Source organism: Leptosomus discolor, chromosome 1, assembly GCF_034619465.1.
Source record: "Leptosomus discolor isolate bLepDis1 chromosome 1, bLepDis1.hap2, whole genome shotgun sequence".
Classification (NCBI taxonomy): domain Eukaryota; kingdom Metazoa; phylum Chordata; class Aves; order Leptosomiformes; family Leptosomidae; genus Leptosomus; species Leptosomus discolor.
The window spans coordinates 4662606-4678259 of record NC_141391.1 but is presented as its reverse complement, the minus strand read 5'-3'; the positions used below and the strand labels follow the sequence as shown (position 1 = coordinate 4678259).

Below are 15654 nucleotides of genomic sequence, written 5' to 3'. Positions count from 1 at the left end.
AAATGTGCTCACATGATGTACTGTCAAATTTGGCAACCTCAGCAGCTCTCGATGGTTTCAATAAGCAACCCGAACTGATCCTGAATGCCAAACCTTTTGTGTTTCACCATCACCTTTTAAAATGATCCAGCCTCTAGAGTCACTGCTGGCTGGAGCAGGTATTTGCTGTCAGTGCACTGATGGAGATGTGGGGTATCTGCCATTGCAAATTGCTTTTTTTTGTTGTTAAAGAAAATGAGTAGGGGGAGAATAATATGCAATTGGATACTGTGATTACTGTACTTCACTCTGACTTTCCAGAATCAGGAGTGATTTAAGGAGTTGCTTGAAGGACTGCCTGCCTGTTGCCCTTTTCCTAATTTGGCATCCTTATACCTCCATGTGAAGGTTGGAGTTCCAGTGGGATATGAGAGCAAAACAGGTTATATGCGTGGATCTTTAATTAAAACAGACCTCCCAGCCTTCAGAAAAAGAAAAAAAAATAAAAAATCAAAATCTGGCACAACATCAAGTGGCATTAGCAGTATCAGCATCACACTAGGTGCCCTCCAGAAGAGGAAACTGTGAAAGAGCACTCAGAAATAATGACTGAGTTTCCATGATGCTGTCAAGACTTTCACATCCCTAGCTGCCAGGTGTGGATTACTTGAACTAGAAATGTAAAAGCCTTATAAAATACAAATGAAGCAGAAAAATCGAAATCTCAGCAGGTGAGGATGTACCATAAGAAGGAGTCAGTCGTTTCAAACTTCAGCTGGGGAAGGAAGAGGAGGAGCAAGAGAATACCAGACCCAGCATTTCCACGTTTCCTTTGTTTCCAGGGCATTTTTTTTTTCCCCGTTCCTCTTTTTTTGACTCATAATGTCAAGTCTGATGTTTCAAGATACCTGAGACCTGTTTTATCCCCTCTCACCTCCATGTCTCCCTTGGCATTGTTATCACAATTACAAGGGCAGGTGACAGTTCTCTAGGCTGAGAATCCAACCTACCCTGCAGTGAAATTCAATCGAGTAGCATCATTTCTTTGAAAAATAAACAAGACTGCAAGCTCTGCAACTGGGAAGTAAATTAAATGTGTTCACAGGGCTTCAGAATCTTCTTTGCCTTTCATGTTATACTGCTTGACTTGCTATTAAAATTATTGCTAACGTAGTCAGGGCAGTGACAGGAAGAATTTTTGTGAAAGAGATGTTATTGCAATGAGCTTGGAGGTAACAGCTTTATCCTGGACAAGCAGGTCTAGGAGAAAGAATATGTGGCTTGCTAAGGTTGCTGTGGTGCAGCGACAGAGAATAAGGTGAAATAATGTGGTGTCCCTTCACCCTCCCACGAGGTGTAATTCATTGCAGGGTGAGGGGGATGCTGTGCATTCCTCATGGCCCTTTTGCATTGATGTGGCTCACCCGGAGGATTTCAAGGTTAACTATAAACCGTGCAATCTAACTACCTGCTGCCTTGCTCCATGTGCTCTCCCTTCCTTACAGCAAAGCATCTTTTTTATCCAGGGGTACATGACTAGGCAGAAAATCAGTCAGTGGACAGCCTTTCTGTGTGACAATAAATATACGTATGTATTTGATAGAGTAAACAATTCTCCTCTAAATATTTGTTTTACCTCCAGGAATTTTTAAAAAAATTACTTACTTTTAAAAAAAATTAATGTCTGTGTATACGGAGGCTTGACATTTGTAAGAAAGGGTAGAACCTTTTACTGCACCAATTGCTATATGTACTGTATCTCCCTACGTTGGTAGATCAGAAAGTGTGGCAATTTACTTCAGTCTCATCAGCTTCATATATCTGCTCAGCAGCGAAGAGCAAAAGATTTTGAGGCCATTTCTTGTGTAGAGGTGGAGTAGACTACTAGTTGAATAGCCCAAACGGTGAGGTTACCTAAAAAACTCAGCTCTTTTCCTTGCATCTCACTTGTAATACTGAATATTCTCAGTGGTACAAGTGGTTTGATTTTCTTTGAACCTTCATTGCAAAAACTGAGGTTAGCATGGAGTCATTAAAGTATAATTCTTCTACCGCAGTGCTATTCCTACATGTTTCTGACACCAAACACTGCCAGTTCCGGAACAACTCTTTGAGGCCATCAATGAAATAGTTAACGTTTGAATTCATACAACCACACTGCACTGAATGGCATTTCATCAGTTCTTAGAAAGCAGTCCTGGTGCTTATTAGCTCCCAGGAAAGCTACTGCCTTCAGTTGCCAGCTAGATAACTATTTTTTCTTTGCCAATAGATAGTTGCCTCTAAATGCCTAGGGAATGATGATGCTTGGTGGCAAGTGTAGGCTATAAAATATTTATCTTTAACACACAATTGTGTTACTGCAGCCTCTAATAGGATTTGGTGTCAAGCAAACATCTGCCTTGGCCTCTGGCCCAAAGACACAGAAACAAACTAGTGAGTTGAGTGTTGCATAGTAAATAAATAAGGCAGAAATACTGTTAAAGTAGCTATACCGCTGACCCGCAAACATGGTGAGTACATAAAAAAGAAGTCCACCAAGAGTCTAACAATTTGTCTGCCTCCTTAATATGTTTATTGTATTTCATCTGGATAAAGGTAATTCATGTAGGTAATTGTAAGCCAGGCTGACAGATCTTAATAGAACTCACCACAGTAGACTTGGCTTTCACAGGGCTTTTTGTCAGCAGCAAAGTGGTCCCTTGAGCAGACCGTTAGCCTGGGAGCTTTGTCGCTGTCACATGGGTCAGTTTATGATATGAAGCAAACGGTGTGTTTGTCCGTGCCTCAGATTGCCAGCGTAGAAAAAAATGGGAATGGCAACAATTAGCAATTTCCTATTGAACTCAGTGATATCCTTAAATGAAAGATAGTGTGGTGTGAAGTCTTATCATGGGTATGGGCAGGATCATGCCAGTTCATAGCTTCTCTCAGGGTAAGGAGTGACTGCAGTGGGAAAGCAAGCAATGAGATAAAGGTTTCAGCCAAGTTTCCCTCAAAATCTACCAGCTGTGAGATTACTCGTACTGAAAAAAGTCCCCTGAGACAAACAGAAAAATCCCAAAGTATCCTCAGCAGCTGTAGGTCAACATGGTGCATGAAGTAAAGCTGGTTTGCTCCAGACCATGATCTGTTTCTTTCTCTGCTTTGATAATTAGAGCTGTTGAGTGGAAGGACCTTAAAGAGTACCTCGGAAGTAGAGTTTTGCTCTTGGAGATGTTTAGGCTTTCACACGTAATGAATGTTTTCCATCTCTCTTTTTTATGAGTCTAGAAGTACATCCACCAACCAGTGAGGTTGGCTGGACCTGGGTAGGGAATACCTGCTACCTCGGAAAAGGCATTTCTGTACCATTCTCCAAAATGAGACAGTGTGGCTCTGAAGACCATGCGTCTCATTATGTCATGTACTCCTCCTCTCAGAGGAGATCTGGACATTTACAGTGTTGATTCAGGAAGTGACTTGTTTTTTCAGTTGCTAATTAGATTTTGCGGCTGGCAGGACAGTTACTGCCATACACAAGCCTTTGCCGTTCCCATTCAAAGCCACATCACCTTCAGTTCTGCAGGTCTGTCCCCAGAGTGAGTGGTTTGCTTTCAGGAAGTTTGCTCCTGCTGCCGTTGGTTGTTGGAAGGCAGCATGGGAGCTGCATTTTCAGTGTTCTCTTTGGACACGATAGCAAAACCATACGAAAGCATCGTGCATCATCCATTTGCTAACCCTCCAATTAATAATCTTTGCCCTTACCAGCTGGTGTTGATCAGATCAGAGATTTGGAAGCCAAGAGAAAGCTGTGGGAGTCAGACTGAAAACAGAGAACATATATCTCTTTCTGAAAAAGAATTGTCTGTGGTCTCACAGTGAACTTTAAAATTAAACCAAACAAAACATTGTCATGATTCTCTCAAGCAGTTCCCATGGCACTCTTCATAAAACACCATATGGAATTCTGTATATATTGGAAAATATCCTTATAATTATATGAACAGCTTACAGAATGGAGACTCGAACCGAGCCATAACTGCAGTGACCTGGTTTTATTTATTGATTGACAATTTGTCGCCTCTGTAGCAACGTTGACTGTGGACATACTTAAAAGACAGACAATTGCTTTTTGCCACTTACCTAGGGGCTCCCTGAATGTTAAAGAGTTTGCTCCCTTCTATTATCTAAGCCCCATTAGATAATAATTTGGCTAAGTCCTAGCTTCTGAAAATTTGTCCATCTGATTCTTTATTCTTTCTAGGTCTCCCCCATCATGACTCCCTAATTTCTTTTGCCAAGTCACCCACCTCCTCCTGCTTAGTTTGAGATTCAGGTATCAGAGCAGTGTGCAGGATGCGTGCACACGTGCCATGTGTACATTTCAGAAGGGCCAGAGAATTGACTCAGCTGTCCAGCTGGTGCAGACTGTAACCACTGAAACAAAATTCAGTCCTGGGATGAAGACAGAAGTTTTTTATGGGAAATCTTAAGTGACTATGACTTGCTAACGGCTGCAATCTTCAAAGTGAAAAGAAATTCCAGTTTGTGGTCGTACCTAAGAGTATAGTGCTCAGTATTGCACGCACAATTCTCAGCCTGGTTGCTCACAAGCCTAAGTCACAAGCCTGGTTTATTCTCATTAGCTCTGGAGTTCATGAGAAACAAGCAGGTTCATTTAACGCTTCCTTTATGGAAATACTTTTTGAGCTGTTCGGGAGCAGCTTTGAGACAAAGGTGTGCGGCATGAATCTTCATCGCTTTTCAGAGTTGGTTCTCAGTAGTGAAGAACTTTGGGAGCAGGCAGAGACCTCGGTTGCCCTGAGTCACACCAGGGAAGTTTGTATCCGTAACCACTAAAAACTGGTAAAGTGGCACCAGCCACTGGGGGGGGAAGATTGCATTTTCACTTCATCTCATCTCTATTAGGCAGGTTATTCCAGGGCAAAGCGAGCTCGTGTAAAATGAGAACACGTTAGAAATATTACTTCTGGCTATTCTGGAAAAACAAGGAGCATCAGAGAAAGCAATGAAGTAGGATGAAGGGATTTTTAAGGGCCTACTGTATTATTAATAGTATAAGGTATTCAGGCCACAATTAAGAGTTACCGAGGTGCTTCAGTGAAGAAAGTACAAAGGGTTTCATTCACCTGGGGTTTTTTTTACTCCTTTTGTGTTGGCCACAATATGGTATGATGCAGTTAGGGCACAGTTGTAAAGAGTCTGGGAAATCAAGGATTGAAGAGATAGTGATATATGAAGTGATATGTGTGCATATCGCAAGTGATATGTGTGCATATCACTGCATTTATGCAAAGTAAAATGCCAGATCTATGGATAAACCACAAAATATACGTGAATATTTTTTGACATGAATTAGTGTCGGTCTCTGTGCATGGGATCTGACCAATTACAGGTGCCTTCAGTGATAATATCTGCATCTGAACTAGTCAGAGGAGGAAAGGAAGCATTACTGGAGTAAAGTTTATTAAATTAATTCACCCTAAGAGTCAGAAATATTCGGTTACCTGAACACAGTTATGCTGCGTATCTGTGGTCGCTCTGAACTTCTAGATCCCACTGTACACAGTCAGCAGAGTGGACGAGAGTAATTCAGTTTAACCTACAGGAGGCATCAAATCGGTGTGCTGAGTATTGCCCACCTTGTGCTAGGCATCACAAGTACATCATCTGAATCACACTGTAAACGCAAAATGTCATATCCAGTAACAGAAGTTACCCTTTAGCCGATGCGGTGCGTTGTTACACTTTGGAACAGCGGCCAGGCCTGATGCGACGTTGCTTTTTAGATGTTGCTTTGGGGTTTTTTATTATTTTGCGTAAATGTTATTTGTTATATTACATAAACATCCCAAGAAAGTTGTATGGATAATTTACGCCTTTTCAAGGACTCAATTTAATCCTTTAAAGAAAAAGCTTTGAAAAAAAGTTTTCAGTATACCATAGGTGTTGTCAAAACACTGGGAGCCTGTCCTGCATCAAACACTGACATAGGTATTCTTCCCATTGACTTCAAAGGTCATGCACAGGTAACCTCTACACAGCATTGCAGACCCCAGAATGGCAGGGTGACGGTGAGGTTTCGTGAGACATCCAAGTACCACGCTGCTGCTGAATAGCATGGCCCTACTCCTGCTCCCAGTTTTAGGGCAGTAGAAAACAGTTCACTGTTGGTTTATTTCTCTGCTGCATTCATGTTTTTGCCACCTTTTGAGCTTAACCAACCCATTGAAGGGTCTGACAAGTGCCAGAACCAGCACAAGAAGAGGAGCTTAGACTTGTACCTAGGATGGGAGGATTAGAGGGAAAGGACCTTTTCAGCAACAGGATCTGTTAAATCTCCTTGCCCGTCTCATTATCTTGTTTCACAGTACCCACTCTCTGTATGTTCTTCATAGCTGTATGTGTATGTGCATCAATAATAACTTTTCTAAATTTCTGCATGTATTTCTTGTAGACAAGAAGATATAAACTCTGTAAAAAAGGCATAGAGAAAATAATGCATAAAGCACAATTATTTTCTTTTCGTTTTCAGCGGTAAAGTTAAAACATCACGAAGTTCTGAAGGTTGTATACACATGGGCTAATATTAACTTTTCATTGACAGGCTAGATTCGTGTTTCTACCTGCTGTTCAGTAAGAGTTAGTATACCTAAATATCAGTATAAACGCATAAGGCCTGAGCTGCTCTTTCTGTATTCTAGGAAGCTTGGCTGCTGTTTGATTGGAATAAAGATGGCAGCTCAAGCCCAGAGTGTTGACTACATGCTGTGATTGTATTTCCATGCTCTGTAAAGTGACTATCTGCTTCACTGTATATCTTAAGTGTTAGAAAACTGCCAGCACTTCCTTGTACCTTCCTCGCTGCACGGAGATATCTGATTATGAGGTGTCTGACGCCAAGATTTAAAACACAAATGCTCGAAAATGTTTTTTTAATTATTTTATTTTTATGTATTTATTATTTATTATTTAAAACTGCTGTTGCCCTTTATGAATGATTAAATTACATCGTGTCCTTTCAAATGTCCTTCAGAAACCTCTGTGGTTTGGAGTACACCCATCCAGAAACAGGATTCCTTTCATTTGTGATTAGAAACTAACCTGCATATCTCTGCTGCAGCTGTTTCTCTTCACTTGCACCGATAGGAAGTTTACAAATATCTTTGCTGCCACAAGGCCTCGTGAAGTACGTCTAAGAAAGCGCAGTCCTTATTCACATGGCTGAGTTTTCCACCCCGCTCCATGATAGATGTACCACCACTGCCCCTCCTGTATAACTTAATCCAGTTTTAATCTGATATGCATCTCCCTCAGAGAAAATGTGAAATAGTAGTGTGGAATGACATAATAGCGTGGCATTCCGTCATCTTTCCAAGCCCCACTCACATTTATTCAGTCTTCACTCACAGTTTAGTCAAGGAAACAAAATTATTTTCATTCTCTTTTTGATATGTAATGTTTACCAGTTTGTGTTCTTTTATGAAAGATAAGTTTTAGCCCAAATATTCCGAGCTGTCCTCAAAATAGAAGTGCTAGATAACATTTTGCTTACCTGTTAACTTCCACTGAACGATGAATAGCCAGTGGTTTTGCCAAAGTCAGGGAATTCGAGATGATAACTAGAAACAGAAGAAAGTGTGAAATAGTCCCATTCCTGTTCCACCAAGATACAATATTAGCCCCAGCACTTCCAGCTGTCTGTATAATATTGCAGAACAAACCAGAAGGCACTCGATTGGAAATAATCCTTCAACAGACAGACAGGATGAACCGAGGGGCTGTGTTCAGTAGCTTCTTAGGGGAACATTTCTATCCTAGCTCAGCTGTTTGGCACAAATAAATGCCCCAAGTTCACTTACCCAAATCAACAAAATAGGACCAAAGGTGCAAGTTCTGCCATGAGAATGGTGTATATTGCTTCTCTCCAATAGATTCAAAGAGGGAAAATGGTTGGAAAAATAAGCAGGAGGAAAAGACATTTGGAATTTTTCAGGTACTGAGTGAGGACCAGAGCCTGGTGGGTGCTGAGCAGCTGGGATTTAATCATAGGATTTGCAGTCGCTCCACACTAATGTGTTATGGTTGAATCACCCATTGGTGTAAATGGATAAGTGCAGCTTGCAGCTTAGGGGAGCTCAGACTGATGCTTTCAGCCCCAAGTGCAGCGATTGCTTTGAAGTTTCAGCTGTCCTGCCATCCAGAGCCCCTCCAAACTCAGAGGTTTCAGCTGTCCTGCCATCCAGAGCCCTCCCAAACTCAGAGGTGTTTTCTCGCCTAAAGAAGCATCTGAATTCTCTTTTGTTTTCCAGAATCAGTGGATAATTGTCCCAGTAATTGTTATGGGAATGGAGACTGCGTGTCTGGGACTTGCCATTGCTTCCTTGGCTTTCTGGGCCCTGACTGTGGCAGAGGTAGGAATTAATTGTTGATTAACTCTTCTCCTCTCCCCTTTGGTTAATATGTTTCTCGTGGAAATTATATTCATGCCTGTGCCTTTTGCAAAGTACACCTCACCCAGCTTGGCGATGCTTCAGTAGAGTGGAAACAGGTCGGATCTGTGGATTTGTTTGCTGCTAGTCATGATTGCTGTGACCTTAGCAACAACACAACCCCCTAGCTGCATATGGACAGGCAAAATGTCACATTGGGAATTTTCTCTCTGGAAGTGACTTTAGAAAACGTGCCTTAGAAGTGTGGCATTATTGTTTGTTTAGCAGAGCACTCCATCATTGTGTGGCACGACCCTCTAATGATGTTTTCTTTTAAGACACTGATTATTCAGAAATTAAGTACCTTTTTTATTCCTGCAGGCCTTGCAAGTCTGCCTGAGCTCTGAATGATCGCAGGCAGCCTGGCTGTGGGGAGCGAGGCAGGGTTAGAGTAAGGCCAGGAGTGGAGTAATGGCAGGAAGAACTGGATGCTCCGGCCAAAAGTGAAAACATTATAATACATTTTTCTGCTCAAGTGAAAAGTATTTTTAATAAATGGGTTTGGAAGGATTTTCATTTGACCTGAAATTTTTAGGTTATTTAAACATTTAAAAAACAAACTGCAGTACTTTTAGTAAGAACACGTTTCAGACCGAGAAATCAAAACGTTGCATGTGGGAAATGCCAGAATGCCGCGCATCAGCCTTTTCCAGGCCTTTTTTGGCTCAAACAGTCCAACAAACTAAGTGCAGATTTATAAATTTGGGAAGGGAGGTAGTGTAAAAAGTTAATGCCCACACAAGGAGCTTTGCTAAGGCAACAGGTCAGGCCTTCACCCCAGCCCGTTGCTTCTTTGGAAAGCCGGCTGGCTCCTTCCCAAGAGAGAGAGCTAAACTCTGTCCAACCCCACGTCCTCTCCCCCTCCAGCTGAGCTTGGGTCACATCACTGTAGCCCAGCCAAGAGATAAGAAGGGCCGCACACCCCGCTAGCGGGGAGCTCTCTGCCGAGGCAGTGTGGTCCAGCCTAAAACCCCAGAGGTGTTTCAGAGTTCACGGCCCAGTAAGATGGATGTGGCAATCTGCATCCCTGAGAGCTCTTATGTCAAACTTCTTGCTGACTCAGGCTACACTTGGTTTGCATTTCCTTACACTTGGTTTGCATTTCCAAGCTCCTTTTCAAATCTGTAGAGCGGGAGACAAAAGGAGATTTTTTTTCCATCATCTCCCACAGCATATTCCTACTCACACCTCCTAACTTTAGGTAGGGGCAGAAGTTCAGGGTTTGTTCTTTCTGAAAGGCTCCCTGTAGAGAAGGAGAAGCTCCTTCGCTGTGGGTCAGAATATTTAATTTTTTCTTCTGAATCCACTTTCAGAGGAGCTTACCTCCCTTCATGGGTTACATACCTAGTTTCTCAGGCATTTCAGTTGAGCCATGTGAGTATCTCCCATTTCACTCGAGAGCTTACTCTGGCTGATATGAACACCTTTTATTCGAGTCCGTCTTTTGGTTCAGAATCATCTGGGTTCAGATTACTCTCCGCCTTTAGGAAGACAGATTAATACCTGGAGTGTCAAAATGATGTTTGTGTATGCATTTCTACCCCAGTGGACTTGTTAAAGGGATCATCTTGCCGTGAGCGTGAGATACGGGGGCCCCACCATTGGCTTCCTGTTGCTTTTCAGGGGAATCTAAGATGCTGCTTTTGACCTACAAATTCCTCAGAGAGCAGCAACTGTGGCGTGTGTAAGGCTGCTGCAGTATCTGTCTGCGGCCGTATATCGGTCCCTGTACTGAGCAGTAATCCTTAAATAAGCGGGTCTCTGCCCACGTGAAGATTTCTAGGTCACAGATTTCCTGGGTGTTCCTTTGTTTCAATTCAGCCTTGTAATTCACCATCCAAACGAGTGGGAAACTGTGGAGCAGAAAGCCCTTCTGTTTCAAATAATGGTTGATTAGTAATGTATTATTAATCAATTATTTTAAACCAAGTAAGCGAGAACAAATCACCAGAGATGTACTCACGGGCCTTTTGAAGGCCTACTTGAATACGGGAGATGGTGGTTTAAAGTTCTGTATAAAGTAGACAGGCAAACGCACGATCTTACTCTCTGATGCTAAACTTTACAAGGAAAGTAGCGTGCATTTGGGTTGTTGCTACCATAACCACACCAGAGGATTACTATGATTTTGGCATTTTAGATACTGTTTATTGGGATCTGAATGATCAAACAATAATTTACATACGGAAAAGAGTTGCACAAGTAGCAGTGGAAAAAATGCAGAAAACCCCTTTTGTCTTTATTCGCTATAGTATGCGACAAAGAAGGTCTTGTTCTTGCCATTGCTTTGACATTTTCAGCAGCACTTTCCAGGTTATAGTGAAGGTGTTCTACGTAGAGGGCTCTGTAGAGTACCAGTCTTACTGCAGATGGCCAGTAATTTATCTGATCTTGTACTGAGTGATCAGCTGTCTTGTCAGAAAACATGTAAGTCTTTCTCAGCAACCTCTCCCTGGTTAAAGGCAATTATTCTTTCTTCTTGTTGAAAAGAGCTGCAGGCTATCCTCTTCCAGTGCCTTGAAAGAACAGGCTCCATTATAGAGCATTTGAAATTTGAGACGGGGGGTAGCGGAAAATTCCATCAGCCTAGCTGAAAAGTGAAATTACAGAGTGAGTTTGCTGTGAACCATGTACACAACACAGTGTATCTTAAAGAATATATGTCTCATATTGTGAAGGTAAGTATCTCCTGGCAAACGATGCATTTGAAACGCGCCACTGCAAAGTGAACAGAGGGCTCCTCAGTTATAACAGTTGCCAAATTCTTTTCTATTCTAAACCTCTTTGATCTTGGTCAGGCAAATATAATTCACTGCATATCAAACTGGCTTAACAGTCCGAGCTGGCAATGGTTTGTATTTTATTGAGGTTGATATAATTCTGTAACTCTCGAACCAACTTGACTGTAAGGACACATGGAAACCACACAGGATGCACATTGTGCAATTGCTATCTGAAAAGATGGGAAGAGAAGGAGAGGAATGTTTTCCTTAACCATGTTACTACCTCCTTCTTCCTGTAATCAGAGTCAGGAGCAGAGGAAAAGAGGTACACTGTATTCATCACACACCTAATGCAGTTGAATTAAGCAGCAGACTGGAATATTCCTTTCACATTTGTCCTGCATGAAAATGTTCAGGAATTGCCTTTCTGAGAGGCAGAGAAGCCCAGCTGCTCTCGCCTAAGGATGATGTGCAACAGTGAACAAGAGACGTCAGTGTTGAATGTATGTCCTTGCAGCTGAGTTTCTGCAAAATGCAATGGGAGAGAACAGGGTTCATGCAAGAAGTTTCAAGAGATAGTGAACAGCGGAAAGCCATTGTTTCTGAGGGACAGGAATCAGTAGCTTCCTTGGAAAAATCGGAACAGAGGACAAAAGGAGCATAAGGTGTCAGGTGTGGAGAATGGAAAAGGGAGAAGGCATCATCAGAGAGGAGCTGAAGGAAGCTTAGAGAGTAGCAATTACCAAAGCTTTGGTCATGGAGGCTGGGGTCTGGTCCTTGGTGCCTTCTCCTTCATTGGAGAGACTCGTCCATGTGCTTTGATTCATCCCACTCCCCTCTGCCTGACATTTTCCAAATTTAGCTGAGAAAATGCTTAATCCTATGATCCATCATACCACAGCTTGAGCTTGTCATCTTCTTCTTCTCCCCTTTATCACAGGGAAGAAATCCTGTATCTGGTTGGCTTTGAGAATCAGCCGACTTTGCTGGGAACAAGGACAATTAAAAAATCCTTTCTAAACTGATACAAAGATCAGAGGATAGATTTGGAGAACTTTTATTACAGGGAGCTTGGCAAGACTAGCGGCCAGTTTTGCATCGTGTCTGATAACGAATGGAGCCCAGCAGAGCTGCTATAACTAGAACAGGGGGCTGAAGATTCAGTTGATGGTAGGACATGAGCTAAATCAGGGAATTAGTCTCAACGTGGCATTCTGGGCTCTGAGCAATGCAACTGAAACACGTAAAGCTGAGAATTGCAACAGAAAAACAGGGGATTGATTTGTGTAGGGCTAAGCTCCACAGCAGAGGCAGTGCCAAGGAAAGTATGAATTCTGGCAGTGGGTCAGGGATAGTGATAAGCAATCTAAGGTCAGTGGTGCTGCTGAAAGAAGACACCAGTATGTTGACAGGTCAGAATACAAGAAAATTCTGAGTTTAGTTAATGAAAAAAAGTATCAGAGACACAAAGCAAGGAGATATTCACTGTCTGTTTGTTTTAAATGGTCATAGGAGAATACAGTTAACAGCTGGGTGTCATCCCTGTAAAAGAATTGGTTTTGGCAAAGAAAAGAACAACTTACCCCACTGAAGACTGTGTATGAAGAATATAAAGCCCATGCTGGGCTCTTGTGCTCTTTTTTGAAGTGAGAGACGTTGTATTTTAATGTGATTCCTATTGTCAATCCCCAGCATCATGCCCAGTGCTGTGCAGTGGAAACGGGCAGTACATGAAGGGGAGGTGCTTGTGCCACAGTGGCTGGAAAGGAGCAGAATGCGATGTCCCGACAAACCAGTGCATTGACGTCTCCTGCAATAACCATGGCACGTGCATCATGGGGACCTGTATCTGCAACCCAGGGTACAAAGGCGAGAGCTGTGAAGAAGGTATTTGCAAGATACATTCAATTAACCTTTTGCTTTGATTGTCGTTATATAATTGCATGGGTGGAGGCAATCCGGAACAGGACTGGCACTTAAACAGAACAATAATAGGCACCTTAGAGATACAATAGGTGGATGCAATGTAAAAATGATATGTTGTAATAACTTGTCGTTAGCTATCATATTTGTTCAATAATTGGATGAAAAGCCATCAAATGCTTCAGACAGACAAATCTAGTTGAAAGACCAGAACATCTAATCATATGTTCAAATGTTCTTATTAAAGCATCTTTTCCATTTACACATCTAAACGTATAATTACTTTTACAGTGCTTTCTTCTCTGCTATGCTGTGCCAAGTGATTTCGGTTGCTTACATACACAAAATGGAGGTGTGTGAGAGAACGTTCCTGATTCTTGTCAGCTTTAAAAGCTTAGAAATGCTCAGGATTTGAATTAAATTCAGTTCCAAAATCAGATATTATTTAACGGCTCTTCCATAGCTTTTTGTTCTCACATTAGCCCCCAGACATTTTTCATTTACATTTAGATTTGTGGCTCAGAAATACGGTGCCTTTTAGCTCTTACCTTTCATCTTTTTGTGTAGAAGTCACCTGCCACCATAAACCTTTATCTTCCTGAGTCTGTGACTGCTTTGTATTGTAAATGAAAAAGTGGACAGGTTTGTAAGTGTATAAATCGTTCAGACAGTTATAAAAATACATCCAAAAGTGCCTGATTTAAAGAATAATGAAGTTCAACGCTTTTGAAAACTATTCTCAAAATTCTGTGCAGATGACCTGATAAATAATTATGTTTAGATTAGGCTTCTACAGATACATGTGTAAGGCCTCTGCATCACTTGATAGGTTTAAGACATCCATTTGAGACATGTATAAGGATCTCAATGGCTTGAATTAATTTATGATTGTCTTCATGCATGCAGGATAAAGATTTATCTGAAATAGCTTTATTTTACAGACAGTGAAAATAGGCTGAATTGAATTCAAACATTCAAATGGTGTCTAATCTAGCAGTTCTTTTGATGCATTAAATGTGTTGGAGTGGGACATCTCTGATGGCTTCAGTGTCAGTAAGTGTTAGAGTGGAAGACAGTATCAGCTCTATAACAATAAGCCATCTCTTGAGAAAGCTTCATTTTGGCTCAAGAAAGCACAATTCACTGAAGCCGTGGGGCATGCAAAACCCAAAGATGGTGATGACTGAAGTATCTTTAAAGCATCTCCGTAGACCTCGTATTTACTAGATCATATCTTTACTGGATAAACAGAAATGAAAAGATCCTGATTTTGCCTCCAGCCAGACATGTTTAATGTGTATAAATCAGAGTAAGATTTGCCATTTTTCTAACAGGAACCTTTTTTTTTCCCTGATCACGTTTAAAGCAGAAAAGCCAGACACTACTCAGTTATTTTATGTTATCACTGTAGCGAGGGATAGTGTTAGTCCCAGTAGGTAAAAACTTGAAAAAGAATGAAGAACAAAGAGAACATGGTTTTTCATATGAGCTGTTTAGTATTTTTCCAAATACGCATTTGTTTTTCATATTCAAGGCATAATTTCTATTGTGTTGTGAGGGGGGGAAGTAACTCAGAAATATGCCGTGTGGGAAATCTTGAGGATATATATATATATATTTAGATCTAGTAAAAAAGTTGATTTATACTATTTTTTAAATTGCCTTTACTTTTAATTTCTCTTCTAAGAAGGACCATCTGGTATCGATTATTTTTTATTATTTCTCAGTTCTCGTAGCTTCACTGCTTAGTCCGTGTTTATAATGGGTTTTCATTCCAGGGTTTCTTCTGTCTTTTCTTTTTCCCCCCATAGAAGTTCAGCAATGTTTATAAAACTTCAGCCAACAATCTTACACGAGTTTTTCTTTGCTCCTTCCTTAGTATATTGGCCCATATTTTATAAGACATGGGCTAAGCCAGCAAGACATTAAAGGGAAGGGAGCAAATTTAAGCAGTGAAAAATGAGAAGTTACTCTTCGGGTACCGAATAAGCCTAATAACTTGTGTGACCAATGAAGCATGAAGCATATTGGGGAAAAGTGTAGAAGAGGCACTAACCTTGCTTGCTGCATGATTTATCTCCCTGGCAAAGGTTCTGCACAAGGCTGAACTATAAATGGGGCATTTTCCAACCAGGAATTAGACCATTTGGGACATTTTCCAAGCAGCAACACAGATATATGCAAAACTTTTCTCTTTTTTTCGTTCTTTTTCGGAGTATGCTAGATTTTGTCAGCTCTGCCCTCCTGCCCTGCTCCCCGTCTCTGCTTCTCCCAGAGCTGAGCAGCTAAATTTGTCGAGCAGAACTCCCTAAAAATATACCATTGTACTCCAAATCCACTAAGCAATTGATTAAGAAGAAAGCAGAAGCCCGTAATCCTGTCCCAGGGCCCTTCCGATGGTGCAGAAAGCCTAAAGAGATACAGCTAGTGAGGCTGAGATTAAAGTAGCCATTGTGTGTGACATTTTCTGAAAGGGCTCATTTCAACATGAAAAATGGCCTTGGGATTATGATAAATGGGGGGTTCTGACACGC

General features: G+C 41.4%; 1 protein-coding gene across 4 annotated transcripts in view; it reads left to right on the top strand.

The window, feature by feature from the left end:
- TENM4 (teneurin transmembrane protein 4) overlaps nt 1–15654 on the top strand; it is a 358687-nt gene that overhangs the window by 189458 nt on the left and 153575 nt on the right. For all 4 annotated transcript variants that reach the window (XM_086481677.1, XM_086481675.1, XM_086481674.1 and 1 more), the window contains 2 exons: nt 8295–8396; nt 12890–13084. In XM_086481677.1, coding sequence (XP_086337803.1) covers nt 8295–8396; nt 12890–13084 — 297 coding nt within the window. The remainder of the gene's footprint in view (nt 1–8294; nt 8397–12889; nt 13085–15654) is intronic.